General features: G+C 40.8%; 2 protein-coding genes across 5 annotated transcripts in view; one reads left to right on the top strand and one right to left on the bottom strand.

The window, feature by feature from the left end:
- spina (spindlin a) overlaps positions 1-25833 on the top strand; it is a 391527-nt gene that overhangs the window by 110161 nt on the left and 255533 nt on the right. The window lies entirely within an intron of this gene.
- The window catches only part of dcc (DCC netrin 1 receptor), a 330153-nt gene continuing 308210 nt past the window's right edge, over positions 3891-25833 (bottom strand). For all 4 annotated transcript variants that reach the window (XM_074617402.1, XM_074617403.1, XM_074617404.1 and 1 more), the window contains exons 28-29: positions 20694-20842; positions 3891-8999 (exon numbers count right to left, since the gene is read on the bottom strand). In XM_074617402.1, the coding sequence (XP_074473503.1) occupies positions 8910-8999; positions 20694-20842 (239 nt within the window). In that variant the 3' untranslated portion in view covers positions 3891-8909. The remainder of the gene's footprint in view (positions 9000-20693; positions 20843-25833) is intronic.

Genomic DNA, 25833 nt, shown 5'->3' with positions numbered 1-25833 from the left:
CACAGTCACCACAGGAAGAGTTCACAAGGATTTACAGATAGAGGATGAGGTGTTTTTAAAAGGACATCCTGGTGTGATTCTTTAGTCCAACTAAAAGTTGGTTGAGATGGAATATCGATCTTAAACTACTTCTACAAAAATGAACAACACCTCAGCTCCATCCAGGCTCCGCCCTCTTTGCCCAAATTAGTATCTCCTGGCTCCAGATGGCAGGTGAGGTGTTTATGGTGCCTTCAAATGAAACTCGTGAACTCGTATTTACAACATGGGAAGTCGTGTACACGATATGATTGCCGTTCAAGTGGTTAAGTCGCGAAGAACACCGCTGCTACGCAACGGCAATATTAACGTTACTGTCGGCGTCTAGAAGCCACAGAGGCTAACAATTTAGAAAGATAGCAAGTGAGTAACATAACTTAGTAAATGCAAAAGGCTTAATGACAGAGGAAAAGATGAGGCCGCTGGGAATATCAACATTTTCCTCAGACTTATAGAATTATGAATAAAAACAATATGCGACTAAAATGACAATATATTAACTTATTATGCACGAAAAATTAATTTCCAAGGCCTCCGCCATTTCTGACAACGTCAACAAACACGTCACAATTCGTGAACTCGGAGCTTTCAGAAACTTTCCACTTGCTAGGTTGTGAATACGACATGAGGGGGTTGTTCATATGGACTTATCTCGTAAACACGGTAAACACGACCCCATTTGAAGGCACCATTAAACCAATCGAGTGCTACAGGAATGAGTCCTAATTCACGGAAATGAGTTAGCACTTTAGCACTTCTGGTTCCCTCATCTGGAAGTTGATTGGTTAGATGCCTGAAAAAAGGTCTGTGGTTAACACAAGCTGAAGAGATTTTAACATTTTGTTCTACCACATAAAATACGTCAGTAAATATCCCACTCGAGAATTTTGAAGCCTTTTATGTGTCTTAAAAAAGGCTAACAAGTGGCTAAATGAGACTACTAAACGCCAACTCGTCCGCCTTTACAGCCCAACGTAAGGTTTTACTTCTGGCGATTGCATTTACTCTTCAAAAATCATAAAAGTGACGTTCATTTGTGAAGATTATCTTGCTGAACAAAACGTCTAAGTATCATAAACGTGTGTTTGCCACAGACCTTTTTTCTGCAATAACCTAAAACTAAATGGAAAAATCCCATTGGGTTTTTGTCGAGAGAACCAGGGCGATGCTAACTTCCTGGTTGGCCTACAAAAATACGTCATCCCTGCAGCACTCTATACTCCTGGCTTCAAAACATCCCAGACCCCTATAGGGACATGTCTGTCATTATATACAGGTTATAGTTAGTCAGGATTACTGCATAGATGCCATCAGTCTACTTATTTTAGACTGAAAATAAACAGAAAAAGGTGGTGGTGACTGTGTGTCCTCAGAGTGACTCAGTTTGGTGACAAACCGTTGAAATATTTCATTAAGAAATGTAAATAATCTTTCTACAATATTATTTAAAAAAAATACTGAAACCTTTTAAGGCAACAAACGAAAAATAATAAACAAAACAAAAACTCTGAACGGCGCTTCAGTCCTCTTTTTCATTTTGTTCTTTGCTAAACTAAATTTACATCTGCAGAAATATCACATGGTTATAAATAATAGTTTTCAAGAGCACTCAAAATAAAGTAATAATAATAATAATAATAATATATTAAATTTGATTATAAAAAAGTTACTACTACTCTAGTGGAACTGTACACTGTAAAAAAAGCAGCGTTCTGTAATGTAGTTCTGCTGCAGCGACGCTTTTCTCCACAGTAAAATACACATGTAGATCCAACAAGAAAAAAACAAAAACAAACGCTAACATCTGGCTGTTAGAGGCCGGGGTTAGACTGTGGATGGGAAGCCTTTGTGTGTCGATACGGAGAAGTTTGGTTCGTGATTCACTGTGTAAAGTTTAACAGAAAAAAAATATCTGTGGTAATAAAAATGAAACAAAAGTTCCCTCTAGTTCCCTTTTAGTTTCCTGTATTGAAGGCCAAACTTTTACTTCATGGTTGACAAAATGAAACTGGATATTTGACTTGCGCTGAATGATGAAGTCGACTGTTTAATACAACCCGTTCTCACTCCCAACTTCTTGAATACTGAGGCTTGGTCAATGCCCCTCGGCGTCTGAAACCAACGCACCAACTCATCCTTTAGCATCTGTATGAGACGCACCGGCAGTAGGGCAATATTAGACGGTCAGAGTATCTGTAGTATCAAGAGCGAGAAAGTCGGCTAATGGATGGGTCAAACAAACACAGGACTTTCACCCAGGAGACCGCTGTTGGTGTCCCGTGTGAAACCAAGTCAACGTTGACTTATTTTACCTCACTTTTGTTACGTAACTTACGTACTTCACTAACGCCGCATACGAAAGTTACGTAACAAACATACGTATTTGAACCTAAACCATGATCTTTTTTGTTTTGGGGGATCATTTCCTTTTGGGAGAATGGTCATTCTGTCTCTGTTGTGGGATCGGCTGAAGACGCACACCAGTATTTTGGGATGTTTCAGTCCCTTAACTTCAAATACTTGTACTTTACATTTTCCAAAAACTTCCCATCAGTTTCCAGATGAATTAACTTCCTTTCGAGCAGCCGTTGAATTCAGTCACTTCTATCAAAATGAACTGAGCTCATCCATCAGTGAACATGTCTGCATTATTCTTGTTATGTTACTGGTGTGTGGTGATACAGTTGTAACTCAACTCATTTGAATTTCACACTAGAACTGAGTGGAAACTTGTGGCTCATGATTTGCGGTAACATGACTTATAAGTCATATTTAATGAACAGACTTAAACATGCAACCACGCTTGAGTCTAAATGAGTCTGACATGTACTGTAGAGATGAAAAGCAGGTAGAGAACTGCCCGACTCCTAAGGGCTGTTCTTTGGTGCCGGGGGGATCGACTGATTTAAATATGAACATAGAAGACGTAGATGAATATTACTTCCCCGCCGCTGACTGGCGAAGAAATGTCTTAATCAAAAATTATGCAAAAGTGTTCCCTGTAAGATCCGCTACGAAATCTGATCAGTGGCGCAGATTCAACCTCCTGCATCTCCACAAGGAAACAAGAATCCAGATTCCTGCTGTTTTACTTCTGCTGGCTTTAACTGAATGAGTGGTATGTGATTCAGTTCCTAGTTATAGCTTGTAAAAGACCAATTTAAAGTTATTATTAATTGTCGGCTGAAGAAAAACACGTCTTTTACGTGACAGTGTGAGTTTCTGAGAGAGCTGGGTGACATTTTGACGGACACACCGACTGGTTTTGTGGATCCGGTCTGTAGTATTTCAACCACAGGACGATCCTTGTCATCCCTACATTTAGCATGTCTGATGTGTCTGTTTCCAGACAGCTGCTGAAAGGCTGCATCTGTGCCACTGAAGTAAAAGAACCAGTTTTTCTCTTAGTTGTCTCTGTTTAAAAAAGGGACACCGTGCTTTCGGGACAAGCCCTCAGCAGAGCAGAATGTCTCATCTGTTCCCTGGGTGTCGGCTGTGCAGGAGGAACTAATTAACATAACACAGAGCACATTTTAACATTTCACTAAGACTTCAAATAAAGTGACTAGATACAGAGAAAGAAAAATAACACTTCGGTGCAACCCTGTCTCCTAAGCTATGTTCCCAAACAACTAGACTGCATCTCAATTACTTCTCGAGGGAAGTGTATTTTCTCACGGATTACGGTCGCAGTTTTAAACATGTAATTAATGTTGTAAACTGAAAGAAAACAAAACTAAAACGCTACAAAAATACTGGGTTAGGTTCAGCCCAGTTGCACAGCACTTCGTGAAATAATCATGAAACTTAATGAATTGAATCGTGTACATAGACGCAAATTTAAAAAAAAATTCGGGATCGTGGTCAGCACAAAATCAATTCGTGTGTAAACTACATAATTGTGAACCAGGAATAATAAAGAGTGGCGAACGCCATGTAGCTGTATAAACGCCGTATAAACGCCGTATAAACGCCGTATAAACGCCGTATAAACGCCGTAACTTCCGTATGGCACTTCTGGTGTTATTTTAACCCAAACCGTGATCTTTTCCTATGTAATAAGTATGTTTGTCACGTTATGTAATGTTGACTTTTGGTTTCAGACAGGACACTAACAGTGGGGAACTTCCTGTGTTTGTTTGACCCATCGGCCCATCCATCCTGACCTCCTCCCTAGCGCGTCTTCTGCGGACTATGATAAGAAACCTATTTACGTCAAAAACAAACGTAATCCGGGAGAAAATATGTTTCCCTCGAAACGTAATTGACAGTTTAGTTGACAGCAGTTTAGTTGCATGGGAACGTCATTTTTTAGGAGACCAGGCTGTTCGGAAAAAAGTAAAGGCACGTAGGATATTTTATTTATCTCGACGGCAACAAAAACTCATGAGGGCAAATGAGTCATGATAAAAAAACAACTAAGAACACATTTTGGTATGAAAAGTAAAATAAAAAAATAAATAAAACCAGTTTGTTTGTTTGTTAGTCGACAGTTTATCTCATCCACGATCCTCAACATTTTCGGCCTCATTCTGACCAACTACAAAGCTGAGCCAGGCTAAGTTTGAAGTCTCTACACGTTTATTTTCATATAAATTAAATAAAAAGGGCTGCCTGGAAGGAAGGAATCAATCTAAGAACTGATGGATGATTTAGAAAAGGATCAGTAGTACTTAAAAAAATATTTGTGTACCAGTGTGACCATTTATGTTCATCGTACTTTCCCCCTTTTGACGCCGAAAAGAACAAATCTCTCGTGTCAACAGGCCATTTAATTTAGAAATTTACTGCTCAAATCAGATTTTCTTTCTGTAAATCAAATTTCAGTCTCGCCCGGCAGCGTCGGATCATCTCATCTGTCTGCCGCTCTGCTCTGCTTTTCTGAAAGGAAGGGAAAAGAAGCGCGACTTGGAGAAGTATTAAAGCACTCGGCTCAGACTGGATGCATCTCCCAGAATGCGCTGATGAGTTTGATCCCCGCGCCGCCCGCTTGCCTGCGTTTGTTCACCTTTCATCCCCGCGCTCGTTCTGCAGAGACGTTACCTTTCCATCCCCTCCATCCGCGGGACTTTTCCCCCCGCAGCCGTAACAGCCCGGCGAGCGTGAGCTTGAATCATAATATTTGAAACGGCGTTATAATGAATTCCCGGCCTCATTCCTCCGTGCCCTAGCTTGCACATACAAACCACCTCTGAATATCAATTCACCTTCTCTGCCTCCGCTCTCTCTGTGTCCCTCAGGCTTTTTGCTTTCATCACAGAGAGATAAAGGTCTGGAAATTACAATATGGTGACTGGGGTGACACAGTCAAATATGGAGCATACTGATGGCCTGTTTTTCTCCCCTCAGCTGATTAATGAATCATTTGTCATTTTAAGCTCCTGCCTTTCTGCGCACTCCCAAAAAAATATCCCAACCCGTTCATTCTCGCACTAATTCTCCAACTTACTTTTTGCTTTTTTGTCAATACAAATCTATTTGCTTTAAAGAACTGAACGGCTCTCTGCTCTATCGTCCTGACTGACCTCATGTTACCGAGGTTATATTTCCCTCAGGCCACTTCTTAAAGAAAGTAAAAACTAAAAATGGCACAAAAGATTCTCTCCATACCCGTTAACAATTTAAATAAAAATGAAACTTTTTTGTGATGCGTTCAAAGGCTGTAGGCTATCAGTTTTCATGACCTTAAAAGTAGCTCTTTGTGGAAATATGTTTGGTAAAACCTGATTTGAAAAAACACAGTTCTGACAGGACAGCGAATGTAAAAATATACTTTGTGGAATATGCATTATTTGCGTGTATGTTTTTGTTTTTTTTCGTATTATTTTTGTATAAAAACGGAACGCCCTGAAGTAAACTCAAAGTGAAGCTGGCGGTTTTGCAATTTTCCCCCCATGTGGGCGATCCAGGTCGACAGAGGTACATGTGTGTTTATCTCATGAAAAATAAATATGGATTCATCAAATGCAGGCCCGAATACTTCACCAATATGCTCACCTTCAGTCAAACGCATACTGAAAACTGCACAAAGTGAAAAAATAAACAATGGTAGAGGTCACTCATTATCATCATCATCATCGGCTGCCCTTTAACGTCTCTAATCTCAGTAATCATAATAATAACAATAATTCCACTAATAATAACTTGATTCTTGATCCTGTTTCTGAAACACCTCCTTCACAACTGATTCTTTCATCACAGTGATGCCGAATGTCTATTCATCTAAACTATTTATGTGTTTTCTCAAGAAAACAAGATCTTTTTTTCTGTTCTTATCACTGAGATCTTGATCCAGAGACAACAGTTTCATCATTTATTTAGATAAAATACAGACAACTTAATTATCTCTTTCTCACGATTGAGATGATGTTGTGTTTTGTCGGTGCTCCAAATCATGTTTTTCTATAATCTTGCTTCAGTGACGATGCCCTCCAAAATGTTACTATCTTTTTATGAGCACATGAACAGGTGTCCCAAAGAGGACTGCCCATTGTTCCGACGGCTCATTGCTCTTAAAGTACACTCTCTGTGTAACAAACAGAAGCAGATGGCTCAATATTATGCAGAATGACATCATCGGACCGTCCCAATATTTTTTCCAACTGGCGAAGGTACAACCCGCCACTCTTTCTCTACTCGGTTTAGGCATGAGGAGTGAGATTAGTTGTGTTTAGGGTAGGAATATCAGGGTGCATTGCCTTTGGGAATGCCCAACCATACAGGAGTATTGGAAGGAGATAATAATGACTTCATCCGTTATCACAAAAGAGGAGTTTCCTCTGTGCCCTACATTGTGTAAATTCGGATGTTTCCCAGTAAACTGTAAGTTTAATAATACAAATAAGCAGATGGTTATATTCTGTTTACTTGAAGCTAAGCATAAAATTGCTCTGTGATCCATGACAATCCATGAATAGATCAAGCAAACAAAGTTGGGTTGATGGATTGTTGCATTGTCTAGTTATGGAGAAACTTACATATATACTAAATAAGATATAAGATGTGAGACTCATTCGCGGAATTTCTGGACCTTGTAGTGATCCACTGTTATTTTTAGATATAAAATAATATCATTCATTTTTTTTCACCAATCTTAGTACCTTGTCAGCAAGTATGACAACAGAATGTGCCTTATTTACATTATGTTCAAAGTCTGTTTAGGTTTGCCTTTTTGTGCACCTTTTATGTGCAATGTGTGTCTTTTTTTATTGTTATGTGAAATATTTCAATAAACATATTTGTCAAAAAAGAAAATCAGCGTAAGCCAACCAGAGGTAGAGTAGGGCGGGTCAAGCCTTCACCATGGTTGGAAAAAAAATATTGTGACCGGGAAGATCCGATGATGTCATTTTGCATAATAATTAGCCACATGCTTCTGTTAAGGATAACAGGCTGTTGGGACATTTTTTGGACTGTTGGGGTTTTGGAAGAAACTATGGCATGGCAACGTCGCTAAAGCCAGTTCTCACTTAACTGTTCTCTCATTCTTCACAACTCCAACTAGCAGGGGGTCACTGACGGTGAACAAATTGTGAACGAGGTGTTCAGACTGAATTCAAACACATTTCTCAAAAGGACCACGTACCATTCCAATCCAACCTTCATTTGTCCAGGATGGGATGGGTCCTACCAATCCAAATCCAGATGTCTTATAACATTTGTTCCACACAGATCACCTTACTGCTTTTCATTGACTTCCAGTCCATGGTCGGGACTGAGACAGACTTAAAAACAAAGACGGTTACAATAAGTTTTCCAAGATGAAAATTTGGCACGAGTCATTGTAGGTAAAGATTGGGAGTTTTGTCTGGGTTAAGGAGAGTAAAGGCTTGGTCAAGAGCAGCAACAAGACTGTGGGAGTCTATAGAGGTTTCTATACAGTCCTGTAAGAGTAGAGTCAGCTGGATCCAATCCAGGCTTTTTCAGACCGGTCTCGTAGGTTCTCACACTTGTTTCTATCCAGCCAAAATCACATTTTTAATCCCTTCCTTTTTTTTTTTTAAACCACCGAATCCAGAAGTGGAAGGGCTTCATGGGTTATGGTTGTTTCACTGAAATCATACTGTTTTGTTCGAGAAGAGGGTAAAGAAAAGAGAGATATTGAGGAAAAATAGGCAGGAAATGCCGGAGAGGATCACCACAACAGATCTCGACCTCGGATCCAGGTGAGAAAACGAACGTTTTGGTGAAACTTTGGTGGCTGAGGACGTGTTTTCTATTTCTTACTGTAGGTTCTGGTGGCATTTTCAAAAACATACACACATCCTGTAACTGCAAAGTTGGAATAACCAAACAAAAAAAACAAAAGGAATACTTCCGACAGCGATCATGAAAAATAAGTGAGGTACAGTCACAGTAACTGAGTTGTGGATAACTCAGCGGAGGAGGACGCTAATAAATACCACAAAGAAGAGAAACAGGAGGGATCTTATAACGTTGTCTTCTTTTTTTGTGATAATCCCATCATCCTGTGTCATTAAGCCGAGGCGCTAGGCATTGGGTTTTTCTAGTTTTGTGTTTGAGGTTGAAGAGTCTAGAGGGGATTCAGTTTGAACTCCTACAGAAGCCCCTCCAGCCTTTGTCCTGTTCTTGGAGTTGATGCTGTGCTGCTGTAGTGTTTATCCTCTGTTTGATTCCCTTCTATCCTATCCCGGTCCCAAACAGTGGACACCAGCCGAGGCCAGTAGAAACCAAACAAACTCAACCAAGCACAGATGGAGGTCTGATTCCACAGAGGCGTCTTCAAACCCAGATTGACCTGTTGCCGCCGTTGGCTTATGGAGAGCAGGTGACATCAAGGCTTGAAGAAGGGTTCCAGACTGGATCGTGGCTGAGGGCTGGGCTGGGCTGGGCTGGGCCGGTATTAGAGGTTAGAAGGCGGAGCCGGTAATGGCGTTGAGCTGCTTCATCAGCCCTTCTAGACTGGCCATCTGCTCCGACAGGTCGTCCTGCTCGTAAACCTGAAAGACAAAAAACAAGACTCGGTCAAAACTGAGTATATGTCTGGACCGTGTACGGTCAGTCTGCGAATTTGTTGCTTAATTGTTACACAGATATAGTTATTGGTCATGTCTATAATGTTAAATCCATACATGTCCACCAGGTTGAATGCACCTGATTGGTTCCTGTTTTTCTGCTTGCCGTTTCGAACAGGAAACAACATGGCGGCCTGCTCGTAAACGTTCTGTTATTCCGTCTAAACAATCCACCAAAATCTACTTCTGAAATAGGCGATGCCGCTGCTGAATCTCATTTCATTTTAGATCTAGACCGCCTAGTTTAGACAGCTTGGTCCGAGTTTCGTGAGCTGAACATGTCGCGCTGGACGGGCTGGGCTCATTTTGTGAGTGGAACCTCTGACACGCCCCCTTCAAAACGTAAACAAAGGACTGTTCCCGCCTTTTCATTTTGAAAGAGTAACGGCCAATGAGGAAGCTCCAACACTTGGCCGACCAATCGTGTAACTTCATCACTCAGTCAGTGACAGACTTTTGCGGTAAGAGGTACAGTTTACACACCTGTGAGCTTTATAGAAACCAGCCTGAATATCTGTGTGGTAACTCTTTATAAATCAAGGACTTGGTGGATAACCTCGGTTTCCTCTCGCCGCTTCACAATAACAGCCTTTCCGTCATTTGCCAGTGGAAAGCTTTTAGCTTAACAATCTTCATTCGAGCGCTGACAGCACGACAACAGTGAGGCTGCTGTGTGTTAGGTCAAAGTCAGAACAGAATCATAGGCGTGAAACTAAATTTATACAGCAACTACTAAACTACTGAAAGCTGAACAGAATATGACTTTGAACAATATCCCCCCCCCTCTTTGAAACCCAGGCTACATTTTGTTGAAAACAAATTCATTAGATGTCTAGGTTACGCATTGTTTCAACAGCATTTCAATTACTAGATTTTAGGGCGGTTAATAGATTAAAATATTTAATCGCATGATTGTGCATAGTTAATTGCGATTTAACGCAAATGAATCACTCATTTTCAAACCTTAAACTCATACCGTAAAGGGAGATTTGAAAACTATGACTAAAATGCAACAACATATGTTTGTCAACGACCTTTCTTTCCATGACTAAGACGAGACGATTACAAGACGGTGACGAGACGGCACTGACGTCATATCAAACATGCAATGTCGATGAAAAAAGACGACACTAAAATGTAGTTTATGTCGGGTCGGGTTCGGGTGGTTGAGTAACATATTTTTACATGTTGGGTGGTGGATTGAAGTTTGGCTAAAATGACAGAAATGTTCAATATAATCTGATGACTAAACAGGACTAAGATTAAATAAAAAAACAAAAATTAAGAGAGAAAACTTTTTGACTAAAATCAAATGACTTTTGGTGACTAAAGCTGGACTAAAACTTTTTAGCTGTCGTCGACTAAAACTAAACTAAAATTATGAAGGATAAAAATGACTAATATGTCACTAAAGCTAATAAGCATTTTTGTTTTAAGACTAATACTGAGATTAAATCTAAAATAGCAGCCAAAATTACCACTGGTGCAGTGCATTCCTTTCAATCTGCACTGAATGAAATGAAAGTTGACTTGTGATTGTGATTGTGATGGATTAGCAACAAGTTTCCATTGAAACCAATGAATACCTGAAGGAAGGAAATCAAAATCAAAAGTTGGAAAATGATCCGAAAAGCAAAGTTCACAGGCTGCATAGTTAATGTATAAAACCAGTGATAATATCCATGTTCACAAACTGTGTGACATCAGGTTAGATAACAGTTTGCCTCCGAGTCGACCACATCAAACAAGTTGGGAGTTGTTGCCGTCACTGATCTGAATGCGTTTCAAAGGACACGATACACCGACAGTGCGGACGGCTGTACTTTGATCCTGCACAGACTCTGTGATCACTGTGTAATGGCATGTTCAGTCTGGCTACACACACTGTCACCTCTGAGTGGGTCGGCTTAAGTGCCTCCATCTCTGTGTATCTGTGTGTGTGTGTGACAGTCAAGAGCACATCGCCCACATACACACGCACGCACTCTCTCAGTGTGTTATATTGAGCGTGGCCTTCATGCAGAGTTTGTCTTTGCAGTTGGAAAAAAAATAATTCAATATTCTCCTCAGCACGCTGTGGAAAACCAATAAAAGGCTCAGCGGAAATATTTGAATTGAAAGGTTTGTGTCAATGCATAAAAGCTTCTCCATGTACTTGTACTGAATTAGCACCGTGTACAGTCGGTAGGCGAGTTCTTCATTATACTGCACTGATCCTGCATAAATATCCCTGCAGAATTCCCGTGAAAAAAGTCCCCTCATTGTTGTGAAAGAATCCCCGACAGGGCGATGCTGCACCCTGACGCACAGCATCATCGTTGAATAACTTGTACAATGCTTTTGTATTTCCCCAAACACTTTCAGCCATAGCTCTATAGCTTTCAATTCTAAGGATTATTTTCATCATTGATTAATTGATTGATCTATAAAATCACAATTTGCCAAAGATGACGTAGTCAAATTGCTTGTTTTGTCCGACCACAACTAGAAGCTAAAATTATCAGTAGGCTACTATAACATTAGACGAAGATAAGCAGAAAATCCTTACATTTTAGAAGCTGGAACTACGAAATATTTCTCATTTTGGCTTAAAAAGCAACTAAAAAGATTAATGAATCATCCAAATAGTTGCTGATTTCTTTTTTCTATTATTTGACTAATTGATTGATTGACTAATCGTTTCTGACCTACTCTATTTCAAAGAAGTACATTGAAAGAGTAGATGCAATATTGTATTTTGTTAAACAGATTTGGAAAAGTTAATTGGAATTGATTAGTTGACCCACAAAGAATGTATAGCTAACAATTTGAGAATTGAATTGTTCCAGTAAGTTAATCAAATATTCTCTGGTTCCGATTTCTCTAATGTGAATATGTGCTACTTTTCTTTCTTTTATATTTACATTGTAAACTGAATATCTTTTGATTTTGGACTGTTGGACAAAACAGAACACTTAAGACCAGGTCTTGGATTCCAAGAAACAGTGTCAGACATTTTTCGGCTAAACAGTAAATCAGTCTATATAATCAAAAGTTTAAATGATAATAAAACTAATCATTTATTTTTTTTAATTCAGACTTTTGTCTCAGATGTTCAGCTTCTCTCTGCATCCTTTTATTTTGAAATTAGGCATATGTACTGTAAGTCTGCCTCCAGAGAGGTCTGAATATCCTGATCCAGATTTGAAAATCAGTCTGGTCCAGTTAAAGCTTTTAACCTGACCAGACAGCGTCATGTCGGATCAGCTTTCGACCGCTTTCTGCCTCGGGACAACTTAACCTCGGCCATTTATAGATTTTTTTTTATCGCCCCCATTTAAAACATGAGTGGGGCCCAATCAGGACGCTGGAACAGTTAACAAACGCCCTGAATCCACCAGCAGCAGCCAGTTTACCAGTTAACAACTAACAGACGGTAAGGTGATAATTTCACAGTCAAAACATATTCCATTGATAATCCATTGAAAGCTTGCTAAATATATCACACATTGAATGATTCATGATTCTCCAAAGTTACGCAAAATTTTGGCGATGAAATACTGGCATGGTTTTTTTCAAAGATGTCCCTTGACCTGTGAATGAAAATGGGTTCTATGGGTTCCCACGAGTCTCCCCTTTACAGACATGTCCATTTTATGATAATCACATGCAGTTGTTTGCATGCAGTATAAATGTGTTATTTTCACATATTCTAAAAATGGAATTGCATAAATTGGGTATGAGTGGAAAGCTGAGACTGAAACTGACTGAAATTCTCAAGTGTGGCTTTTCAACAGTTGACAAATCTCTGACTCACTGATTCACAATATCGGAAGAAAAACCACTAACAGCACCTGTACGGCTGTCCTTTATCTGTGTAATACACACAGAGTGCGACCGTTTGACCTTCCTCTTTCACTCTGAATGAGGCCATAAAAGCTCATCTAGAAGCCCCACACCGCCAGGTGTTTTCCATCTTCCACGGACAAAAAGGCCTCTGTAAAAATCATAACAGTGTACGAAAAACCCAATGACCTCCTGATCCCATTTGTTGACCCGTAACAACAGAGTTTAACTGAGTCGGTAAACGCTTCATCAATGGGATAAAACGCCCGTCGATGCTCTCGGTTTCTCTCTGATATCCTGTTATCTCTGTCGGCCTGCTGACCTGGATTCATGCTCCTCTATAATCCATCAGAGATTCATCCCTACACAGCAAAGCGAAAGGAGCACTTGGAAACTTTGTTTCACACCGACACAGAAAAAACATCACAACAACTGTGTTTACAAGTTCAGATTAGGGCTGTCAATCGAATCGAATATTCAATCGCATGATTGTCCATAGTTAATTGCAAATTAATCACACATTTTTTATCTGTTTTAAATGTACCTTAAATGGAGATTTGTCAAGTATTTAATACTCTTATCAACATGGGAGTGGGCAAATGTGCTTTCTTTATGCTTTTTCTATGTATATATTTATTATTGGAAATCAAATAACAAGACAAAACTATGACCAATATTGTTCAGAAACCCTCACAGGTACTGCATTTAGCATAACAAATATGCTCAATCATTACAAGGCAAACTCAAGCCCAACAGGCAACTGACTTGACTATGACTTGCCCCAAACTGCATGTGATTATCATAAAGTGGGCATGTCTGTAAAGGGGAGACTCGTGGGTACCCATAGAACCCATTTTCATTCACATATCTTGAGGTCAGAGGTCAAGGGACCCCTTTGAAAATGGTCATACCAGGCAATTAGCTATTTAAGCTCTTAGGCGACAAGTTAGTATGACATGGTTGGTACCAATGGATTCCTTATGTTTTCTAGTTTCATATGATGCCAGTATCTTCAGTCTAGCTTTAAAACTGAGCCCACTACAACCTAAAAATTGCGTTAATGCGTTAAAGAAATTAATGGCGTTAAAACGGATTTGTGTTAATTATTATCGTGTTCATTTTGATAGCCCTAGTTCAAATGCTTTTTTAAAAATGAATCACTGAAACTCCAAAATGATAAACTATTACTGAGACACACTGAGATCAGGCAGAAAGTTGGGCAGAGACATGGCCTTAATGTAAATTTAAAAATACGGATTAGTTTATTGGCTCCAAATAGGAATGAAAATGAGGTAGAGGCCTACATGTGTTTTGGCAGGAGTAGTCTGCCCCATAATGTAGGTTAATTAGTAGATGTAATGTGATTAATTCTCAGTTAGCAGTAACAGCCATTCTGTTGTTTTGAGTTGTGAGTGAACTGCGGAGCAACCTGGATCTGAGCAATAAAGAATGTCTAAATAAAAATAAGCTTTTTTTCCCCCATGTTTACTATTATTTCAAAGTTTGGTTCACCTCTGAAATAATGGTGCCACATCATTTGTGATCTGACATACCGCAAATATACCAACCAAACTGGGAATTACATTACACTTAAAGGAATTTACATCTTTGAAGAAACAGAAAGCTGATGTAACCTTTTAAATCTTAACCCACATGAAGAAAGAAATGCAAAGCGTGGACCGTGATATAAGCGTGGCTTGGCTGCTTATAGAGAGAGACCTTTGAATTTTAGTATTAAACATTGCTGTTGCTCTAGAAACAGTATTTTGTTATTTAAAAGTATAAATACATGATAATTATGTTGTTAATTTATTCTTTTTTCTTGCACAAAAATAAAAACAATACTTGATAAAGGATTGGCTTGAACGCAACGGCAACATTAACAAACAGAAAAGCAAAGAATGACTGGGGGAAAAAGGGGCTGGTATATGTACTGGTTAGCTGATTGGGGAAAATGAGAGGCAGGTGTGTTGGCAGGTGAAGATCAGGTGACAGGTTAAGGTGGTAAAGTCTGAGAGCATCTGGTGGACAGGTTGTGAATGGCAGGATGGAGGGAAGGACGGACAGACATTATTAGCCAATGTGTTGAATCCATTGCCCTTATTGTAACGAATGAGACTGAGCTACTAACTAATACGACTACTACGACTAACACTAAATATAATAACTAATAACAATAATAACTAATGTGTTCAGTGACCCCCCCCCCCACTGTCAGAAACTCTGCTTTCAGACAAAGTAAAACTCTGAGTGAGAGAATGAAGAGTCAGAGGCCGCCGCTGGTGTTTGGGCTTAAAGGTCAGCTGATGCATTTTATAATTATGTGAATCTCTGACCTGCTGTTCAGATCACACTGAGGCCAGCAGTAAACACACACGCACGCACACACAGTGGAGATATAGAAAGGTGAGAGTTTAGAGGGCACTTCATCCTCCCTTCTTATATATCACAACAAATACAGAGCATAAAACTGGTGCTTTAAACCTGAAGTTTGGTTCAGAACTTTCCAGAGTGCAGGAATAAGTTAGCAGTGTTGAAATGTAAGTCTTGTGATATTCTATAACTTTCTTACCGTCGTCAAATCCCACGAAAACACCAAAACCAACAATGCATATATGCTACTAACAAGTATGTGTATCCAAAGCTTGATATATCGTGTGTTCCTTCGTATACCTAATCGTGAGCCATGCCGTGCAGGGCTGCCTCTAAGGAAGTCATGTGACGTAGTATAAAGAGCGTCAAAGTCGCCGCATAGGGAGGAGGTTTCCCCATGGTCTAGTGCTAAAAAAGTTAACAAGAAATCGCAATACATGTGGAATCGGCACCCAAGTATCGTGATAGTATCGAATCGGGAGATGGGTGAATCGTCCCAGCCCTACTATTTTCTCCCATTTGAGTAACTTTTGTTAAAAACTACAGTGACAGCTGTTTTAGGAAATTACCGAGGCATTTTAAAAACAATATATTTATGAGCTGTTTTTAAACCAACCAATTGGCTCGAGTGCCACAGACAGGACATCCATATCACCCTCTCTTAGTGTCCTTCTTTAAAATATGTCACCGATGTAACAACATAATAAAAGCACCATTGTGTTGTACTTACATTATTCACTCACTGTGTCACAGTCTATTAACTACTGTAGCTGTGTGTGTGTGTGTGTGTGTGTGTGTGTGTGTGTGTGTGTGTGTGTGGGGGGGGGGGTGATAGATAGGCCTGGGGGCTGATGGGAAAAGACTAGATCAATTACAGAGATAGAACAGATGAAGAGAAAGACCAGTTGACCTTTAACCCCCCCTCCTCCCACTACCATCTCATTTACTCCACTCCTCCTCATCAGTTTTATTGCTCCTCTCCCGTCTTTCTTTGTCTCACCGTCTCTCATCTTCTGTATCTCTCTCCTGTCCCCCTTTCTTTCCTCTCCTCTCCCATCTATGTCTTTTCTCTCTCCTCCTCCTCGTCTCTCCTTCTTGAGGCAACCCTCTCATCCAGTTGTCAAGGCTACCCCTCTCCTCCTGTGCTCCTCCCTTCCACATCCTCCTCTTCTCTTCTTGTCTCATCTCTTTCCTGCTCGTTCCCTCCATCCTTCTTCCACCTGAAGCGTCCCTCCCTCTCCTCCTGTTGCTAGGGCGACAACTCCTGCTCCTTATATCCTTCCTCTCCATCTTCCTCGCTTATCTTCTCCTTGTTTTGTCTCCTTTTCTTTACTTTCCCCTCCTCTTCTTTTCTCTCCTCCTCCTCTGTTTTCTCTTTTCCTCCCATACTTCTGCTCTTCTCTACTTTCCTTGTTTTTTCTCCTTTTCCCACCTCTTCTCTTCTCATTTACTCCTCTCTCCTCTCCTCTCTTCTCGTTGCCGTGGCGACGCCTCCTCCTGTCCTACTGTCATTGAGTCACATATGAATATTTAACAAGTCCCAACGTCCGGAGTCCCTCTACATCATCTTCTGCCGTTTATCTCTCTGCTTGTCATCCTCTGGCTCCCCCTCCTTCCTCTCCTCTCCCATCCCCTTTGCTTCTCTCCCCTCAATCTTCTTTTTTCTCATTTTCCTGTCTGCACCTCTCCTTCCTCACCCTTTCCTATGTTTTCCTCACCCCCTTCCCCTCCAATGTTTCCCTTTCTCCTACCTCATATTTGTTTCTCCTCCTCCTATATCAGCCCGTTCTCATTCCCAGGGCGTCAAATACCGAGGTTTTGTCACGGCCGTCGGCGTGTGACAACGCTGCACAGGGCACCCTTTATTTATGAGACGCACCGGGCTTTCAATTACGACAAATGTAAATTCGCCGGGAGTGACTGTGGTGACGTAGTTTAAAGAGCAAAAAGACACACTGATTGTGGTGGAGAGGTGCAACAAACACAGAGCTTTCATTCAGGAGACCGCTGATTGTCTCCCGTGTGTTACGTTTCAATACAGTCTCACGGCAGTTCATGAAATATGTACATGAATGTACATGAATCAAACACAAATTTCCCTTTATTCTCGTGACGCTCAGCACGACTTTCAACAATGTATTTTTTGTGCGTTGTCCTACGAATGTCCAGCAAAACGTGACAGAAGTCTTTTTAAAAAAAAAAAAAAAACTACTTAGTTAGGTTTAGGAAAAGATTGCTGTTTCGGTTAAAATAAAATCATAATTGCCGTAACTTAAGTACTGAAGTTACGTGACAAAACCTACTTAGTTAGCTTTAGGAAAAGATGGTGATACGGGTTAAAATAACTCTGGAAGTGCCGTTGGGATGAGAACGTGTTGCCTATATCCCTCCTTCATGTCCCCATTTCCATTTCTCCTCCTCTCTTTATCTCCTTTCATCCTTCTTCCTCCCCTTTTGCCTGCTGCTCTTCTTCTTAACCTTTCCTCTTCTGCCCTATATCCTTCCATTTATCGCTTCCTCCTCTTCTACCTCCTCTCTCCTCCTTCTAATCTTCCTCCTTTCTTCTTTACCCATCCTCTCATCACTCCCATTCCTTTCCCTCTCCTCCTCCTTCATTGTCCTTAACGGCTCTTCTCCTCTTATCTTTTCCTCCTTCTCTTTTTACCGTTACCCCCCCCCCTCCTTTTCTTTCCCCTCTCGTCCTCTCCTCAGTCTGTTGAACTGTTTTATTCTACAGCTGAAAGGCCACCAGCACACTGAAGGGAAGGAAACAGGTGTAGTGATAAAGCTGAGCAGGTGTGCGGGGGTGGAGGTGGGTTTGTGTGTGTGTACCTTCTTTCCTCCGTCTTGCTGCTTTTCTCTATTTTTCTCTTATTTTTGTGTATTTTCTGAATCTGTTTTGCGTCTTTACTCTTTACTGGATATATTTACGGACAGTTTTACTCTGACTCCTGTTACTACATCGGACACCTGCTACACTACAGAGCCAGCAGCGTAACATAATTGTGATTGGCCCCAGTGCAAATTTTAGTTTTTTGGGCCCTCGCCCCAAACACAAGTGCGCACTCGTGCGCACACACACACGCACGCACGTACACACACACACAACCTTTCCAGACAATTGCAAAGCAGACAATTGCTATGCCACCGTGGAGAGGCTCACCATGCAACTCCCATACTGCAAACCAGCCTTAGATCAGCACCACGGACAGCAGCCGCAGCGCCAAATGAATCAACGCTAATTTAACAGCCTGCCCTGGACTCAGCGGACTCAGTAGGTGCACATTTTCCAATATATGAGACGTAACAATTACAGTGCTATGGATTTAAATCCCTGATCCCACTCCATATTAACAAAAAGAAACTAGTACTCACGCATTAGAAGTTTATCCTACAGGCCTGCAAAGTCATTAACAACGCTGCTTAAGAACCGTGTCCTTTTTTATTGGAATGTCCTGGCCGTGGGACGTGGCACGCCCATTTTAAGATTAACGTTTGTTAGATACCCAGCTGTTTCTATTTATTCCTGTTGCTCGCCTTGAGATCGCCTCAATGGAAATGAGGATTTAAAACCATCCATTGAGTGGCAGCAGGCTGGAGGGAGATCGCCAGGGAGCTGAAAGTTTCCTACTGTTATTGTATGCCATAAATATCCCAATGCTATACGTGTGTTTTCTGTTCAAAAAGAACAAACGAAGGAGGGTAAGTGGTTACGTCTCAGCCTGATTTTGAGCTCACAGCTGACAGGTAGCCTACGTGGTTTGTTTACATGATGTAAGGTGATTTTTGTGCCCCGGACAGCTTCTGGGCCCCGCTGCTCCACGGCACAGAGCTGTAAACTACAGAGTCCAACTCCTCCAGCTGTGTCCTTCGTTTCAGTTTAGAGTAGAGAACGATAAACTGGCCAGTTTGATATACTGAAGATTTCAGTACAGAAATATCAAAGATATGTTTGATGTCATTTAATGTCTCAATTACTTATATCCCCTTTAAACTTTGTATTAAAATGCATTCTGGGGTGATCGGATTGCAATCGGATAGTGCTTGACCACATGAAAGTACACGTGTAAATGCACGCAAAATGCATTGAGGACCTGATCCGATCAGCCAGACAGGGATGCATGGTAACTACACTGAACACAAGTGTAACCGCAACTGCATTTTCAATCCACATACAACAACTATGTGGGCGGTAGTGATGCACAGATCGACCAAACTAAATTCTGATAAGCTAATTAGAAAATATCACAGTGATATACAGAGAGTGTCAAAGCAGAGCGTAAATTATTAATAACTTCCAACACATCCATGTCATATGGCGGCGTGCTTAAGCCGTCAGCGCTCTGCTCACTTTCTTGCTGCCGCACCGCTCATCTGAAAGCTTTGCTGTTACTTGCTGCTGCTGCTGCGTTTGCTGTTGCTGTTCATACAGCATATCAAAAGCCCCACTTCCACCAGCATCCACCTGCAGACTGTGAGTCAACATTCCCCTAGGGGCAAAGTTATTATCATCACCCGCTACTCCCTGCTGTGTTGAGCTCGGTGTTTCCTCTTGGGAAGAGACGAGGTCAGAGCATAGACAGAAAATATCAACACCGTACATCTACATCCATTCAACATGAGTTAGCTCACTGAACTATGACTGCTCCAGCGGCTGCTAGTACTATACTACAGTACTAGTATTATAACAGTGAATGTTTATTCTTTTACTACAGATATTACTACTGCTGTCAGCCTGTGAATTAGTATGTTAAATGGTCAGGTTTGTAGTAATCCTCAGTCTGAAATGTAAAATAAAAGTCATGTTTGTGGATTCATTCTGTATAATTCACCCAGTAAACAAGATGTGCTGTGATACAGTATAGTACTGGAAGCAGAAACTGGAGAAACTGATAAAAAAATGCCAGCTCTCCTGCCTCTTGAACAATTCTAAAAATATACGGCAATGACCCCCTTTTTTCTTTCGTGTGAAGTTTGGGACACGCTGCACTATACTGAGAAAGCTCCAGATATATTATACAATTGTTTCTCTGGAGCAACACATTCATACGAGTTGCAGAAAAAACCTTGAGCGCATCTGGTCTGCAGTTAATACAACACAAGCTCAAAGACAACTGATGAAACCAATTAGTTATAACAGATGTTTCTGTTCCATGTTTCAGTCAATCTGAAACTGCGATCCTAAGAATAATATTACTTTACTAATTAGATGACTTATCAAGTTATGTAAAAGGATTATTAAGCATTATTTCAACAAATATAACAACACATTTTTGAAGAAGATTACCAACCGTAGCTTTAAGACATGTAAGACCAAATCCAAAAGAGTTTGACATGGACACTCTTGGTCCCAGCGATGTACCTGTGGTGTAAAACTAAATCAACAGCACTTCCTTCAACATTCCCTCCGTGCAGACTTACGTTGGCGGCTGAATCCTCTGCAGGTTTTGTTCCTCCTTCCTCCGGTAAGTCCGGCGCTGTCGGGACTGAGACGGGCAGCAGTGGGGAGCGAGCTTTACCGGCCTGACCCAGAGAGGCCGTCTTCACCTGGGGCTTCGGAAGGCTCGCACCTGGGTAAGAAAGAAAGAGTTCTGGTTTCTAACATGATATTATACATGACAGTTTAGACCAGAAAATAATCTGGTGCTCGTCATTTGACACCACGCTTTGCTTTTGACATTTGGGGCCCTATCTTACACCCTGCAGTTGTAATTTTCATGCCCAGCGCAAGTAGCAAATGTACCTATGCAGGCGCACCTGGCTTTTAAAGTGAATGGGAGATGACACTCTTATTGTTTTAATTCCTGTTATGCCCAAAACACACCTATGATTAATTAAGAGACTAAACACAACCCCTTTGCCCCTTGCACCTTATTTTGCGCCAAGATTATGCGCCACTTAACTATCAAAAGTGGAGTTGGACATGCCCTAAATGCACTTGCGTCATGCACTTTAGACCATGCGCTATGGATCGTTTAAATAGGGCCCACGGTGTTTCTCGTCAATCGTTCTGGTTTTATCTTTAACAGCAGAACTTCTGAGCAAACGTAAAACAAACTTGGATTGTAATCAAGCTGCAAGTCGAGGTTTGAAAGACAAGTTAGAGCCAGAGTAAATTCAGTCAGCCGAGACTGAACTGTGAGTGATGTCAATGATTATTTTAGAGAATGTTTTGAAACCCTCGATTTCAAATATGGTTGCCTGGGGCAACCCGGGCCAACTGTTAAAAACTGTCAGAAAGACTTGTTTCCTGAAAGCTGCTATTTAATATTGACGTCCATGTGAACACTGACAGGAACAGTTTGATCTGATAACACATATTGACTGATCTAAATGTTCATAGTTCACATGCAACTAAGAGACCATTGAACAGGAAACAGATCTGAGGCCTGAGCCATCCATCCATCCATCCATCCATCCATCCATCCATCCATCCATCCATCCATCCATCCATCCATCCATCCAGCATTTTCCAATTCACACTGTTCATTTAGCATCCATTCATCTATTCTATCATCCTTTCACTATATAACTAGAACCAAAATGCAAACAAATGACCAGATAAGTAAACCAACAAGGCAACAACTTGACCAGCCAACGAAGAGAACAAACATCCAAGCAACAGAACAAACAAATGAATGAACAAGAAAATAAATCAATAGATACATTCAACTACGTTGTCTCCACCACACAAATAACCATTCAGGGAGTCAGACTTAAGGATGCCTCTTCACAAAAGCGAGACAGAAAGTGAAAGAGAAACAACATGGAAGAGGAAAAATACGAGACAAAAGAGGGATGTCTAGTGTTTTTCCCTCCTCTCTGATTCCCTGAACAGCCTTGTGATGTCTGAACACATCCTCAGGCTTCTGCTACCCCGGCCCGTTCTCATTCCCAGGGCGTCAAATACCGAGGCAACGTCACGGCCGTCGGCGTTTGATACCGCTGCACAAGGCATCCTTTAGTGCCTGGATGAGATGCACCGGGCTTTCCATTAACTAAAATGTAAACCTATCCACGGTATTAGTAAATGCTCAGAGAAAGTGCGCCGGGAGTGACAGTTTAAAGAGCGAAAAAGAAACATTAACGGCAGGCAGGAGGGGAGGTGGATGGGTACAACAAACACAAGGCTTTCATCCAGGAGACTTTCACGTTACAATCAGCTGTATGTTTGTGTCCCGTGTTCACAACGTTCAGTTTCATTTTCACTTTACAAACGTAGTAACTTTAAGCCCAACCATGTCGTTTTATCCTAAACCTAACTAAGTGGTGGCACCAAGGGGCGTGACAAAGCGGCAGTATGTGACAAGCTGGGATGAGAACAATCCCCTTGCCTCTTTTCCTGCTCCTTCACTTCCTGATCAATAAACATCCATTCTCTTCCCCTGCGAAAATGAAACACCTGGAAATGCCTCGGTAGCAGCAAATTACACCTGAAAAAAGGAACATCACTTAAGAACAAGAACATTTCCTTTGTTACCCACAGTAACAGTCTGCTTCACAGTCTCCTGCTGTGCATAAAGATGTATTTCAAACTGTTTAATCATACTCTACTTTGCTGTAAACGGCACGAAGAAAAGTAAAAAGAACATCCACCTTTGGATTCCAGCTGAGAATAATGAAGACAAACTCTAAATACTTCCATTACAGCAATTCTTCCCTTACAGCGATAAAGTCCTCAGTACCCTCCTGTGGTTCACCTGTACACTAACATAATCATATACCGTATACCCATATGTATGTAGATTGATCTGGTCATTATGAAAATGTTTTATTCAAGTGATAATCCAAATTATATGATTTTAGTTCATGAATTACAAATCCTTTCTACTTCACGTTCCTTGTTCTCAGTTAATTTCTGTGAAAATCAATCGGCAGAAAACTTTAAAATAATAAGAAATGAAGTGTTCAGTGAGTGGGGGAGTCGACCTGGGGTGGACGGGGACTGAAATTCAGCCTGGGACTTTGAGATGGAGTGGCACTTCAACGCCTGGAGGGCGGGAGCCGAAATGTTTTTGGCGGTAATTTTAACAGTAATACAATTTTTGTGGTATAAAAGGTTTGCATATGGATGGTAGGGACATGTCTCCACCAATATTTTGGGAGGACAGAAATGTCCCTTCCAATATTTGTCACTCATTGGCATTATCTTTGGAGTGACTCAGATTTATTTATTCATCCATCCATCCAGTATTTCTTCATTGAAAGAAGAGCAAAGAACGTCACTGAAGGCTTTTCTCGATGGATAAGATGTTCTCGCTCTTCTCCCGACTGGTTTCGGCAATAGTTTGATTGACAGATGGTTCATCCAATCCCCTGCCAAGTGTTGTTTTTTTTTTTAAAAGTACCTGCCCTTTTTCAAACAGTTTCCAATGACGTCTTCTCAGATGGTTCTGTGTAACAAACCATCTGGCGGGTCAGGTTGGGGTTGGGTGACCTTTCAGCTTCATGGGAGGATTACATCTTCAAGCTTTACAGATGCCATTTACACCTCGTTGTGATCTGGTCACAAAGAGAGCCAAACCACCTTCAGATCCCCCCCAAGAGCAGTAAGAAATAATATCTATGTTATTTCTCCGTTTCTCATCGATCCAAACTTTCTGGTGCGTGGAGCATCATGACCTTACACTGGCGCTCGAGTGGCTCAGGACTTTTGAGTATCTGTATCTTTTCCGTCCCAGTACTTTACTCTCACAGTAACACTGACCTCGTGTGACTCTGAATTTCTGTAAATGTGGTGCAGAAATCCCTGCCAGCTTCATTTTAAAATGAAGCAGAACCAAATGTGTTTGTATGACTTCTCAGCACGATCCTGTCAGACTGAATCCAAACCTCTGCTGAGCTCCAGAAAAAGACATTTTGTGGAAAAACACAATGAGCCGCAGCGGTACAGAGCCAAAGCAAAGGTTACACATCCACAGTGGTGAAAGCCATAAAAGAGAGTTTCACGGTGCCTGGCTCACCCTCGGGGGGTTTGTCAGAGAGGGATGGGTGTGTGAGAGTGCGGGGGGGGAGCGGCGGCTCGTCTGCTCAGAGAGGTGGATATATTTACCAGACAAGAAGGAGTGGAGGTGTGAAACGCCCGCCGGGGGTCACATCGGCGGTGTCTGTCTCTGTTTCTGGGTCGAAGGCAAAGATGGAGAGATTTACAGCGATAGGAGGTGAGGATGGAGGGGGCGGGGTTATTGATCCCGAGGACGGTTTGAAGTAAATACAGTTTAAGATGAAAAGTGTCTTTGAGGAGACATTGTGTCTCTGGAGGGAGAGAGCAGACATCTCCTCCGCTTCACACAGGAGTTTGGTGTTTCTTTGTCTGCCTGTTTTATCTTCCTTTTATTTTCTTCTTATGTCTGTTTGATGTCTACCTGTCTGTGCACCTGGCTCCCTCATCGGTCAGGAAAGACATAAAACGTACACAGACAGGCTGAGTGGGCTGGGGTTTAGTGAACTTTTGGAAAGTAGCTATATAGGTTTCCAAAATTGTCTCAATATTTGTACAAAAATAAGTACATTCTCTGCCTCTTGAACTGAGGTCTGCTACAACAGTGACTTCTTTTAAAAGCAGTCTCAAAACATATCGCAAGCTTTTAGTTGTGTTTAGCATGTGGTTAACAGGTAAAACTTTTATTTTAGAATCAGTATTATTAAAACAATAATAATGACTTTGTATATTATTCCCCTTTTACTGTAATACCTTCTTATTTTATGTTTTATTTATGTTATAGATTCTTATCTTATATGTTATTATGTTATTTTATATGTTTTGTCACATGTCGTATTTGAAGCACATTGAGTCAACGCCTGTTGTATGAAATGAGCTCTATAAATACAATTTGGTGATTGATTTATGTATGGAGGCCCATTTCCGCCATGAAAAAATCAGTGAAAAGTTAGGGATGATAAAAATAACTATGCTCAAAATAACACAAAATTGTAAAGAAAAAATAATGACAATAAATCCAGATTTGACCCCTTAAATTTAGATAATCTAAAACTAGAGACCATCTTGCATGGACCACACCCATCATCGAACACAGCCTTCATTTTGATCTCAACTACACACCTGTAAAATTTCTTGATTTAGTGAGTCAAATCATATATATATACAATTTTGATTTTAAAAGTATAAATTTTAACTGGCTCACAATCTACCGGTAGTATAGCATATTCTATCTCATAACCTTTGAGATAGAAAAATATTGATGTAGTGTTTCTTAATTTTGACTCTTTTTGACTTATTGTTAGGGCTGTCAAAGTTAACGCGATAATAACGCATTAACGCACACTTGTTTTAACAACACTAATTTCTTTAACGCATTAACGCTAAAAACATTTTTAGGTTGTAGAGGGCTCAATTTTAAAGCTAGAGTGAAGTATTCAATCATATGACACTAGAAAACTTGAGGAATCCATTGGTACTAATCATGTCTAGCTTGTTGCGAAGGAGGCTAAATAACGCTCCAAACACGCGCTACATCTTTTGGCGAGGAAAAACTGGGATGGCCATTTTTCAAATGGGCCCATCGATTTCACCTCAAAAGAGATGTGAATGAAAATGGGC

This window comes from Sebastes fasciatus, chromosome 19 (genome assembly GCF_043250625.1).
Source record: "Sebastes fasciatus isolate fSebFas1 chromosome 19, fSebFas1.pri, whole genome shotgun sequence".
In the NCBI taxonomy this organism is placed as follows: domain Eukaryota; kingdom Metazoa; phylum Chordata; class Actinopteri; order Perciformes; family Sebastidae; genus Sebastes; species Sebastes fasciatus.
This window is presented reverse-complemented; position numbering and strand designations above follow the sequence as displayed.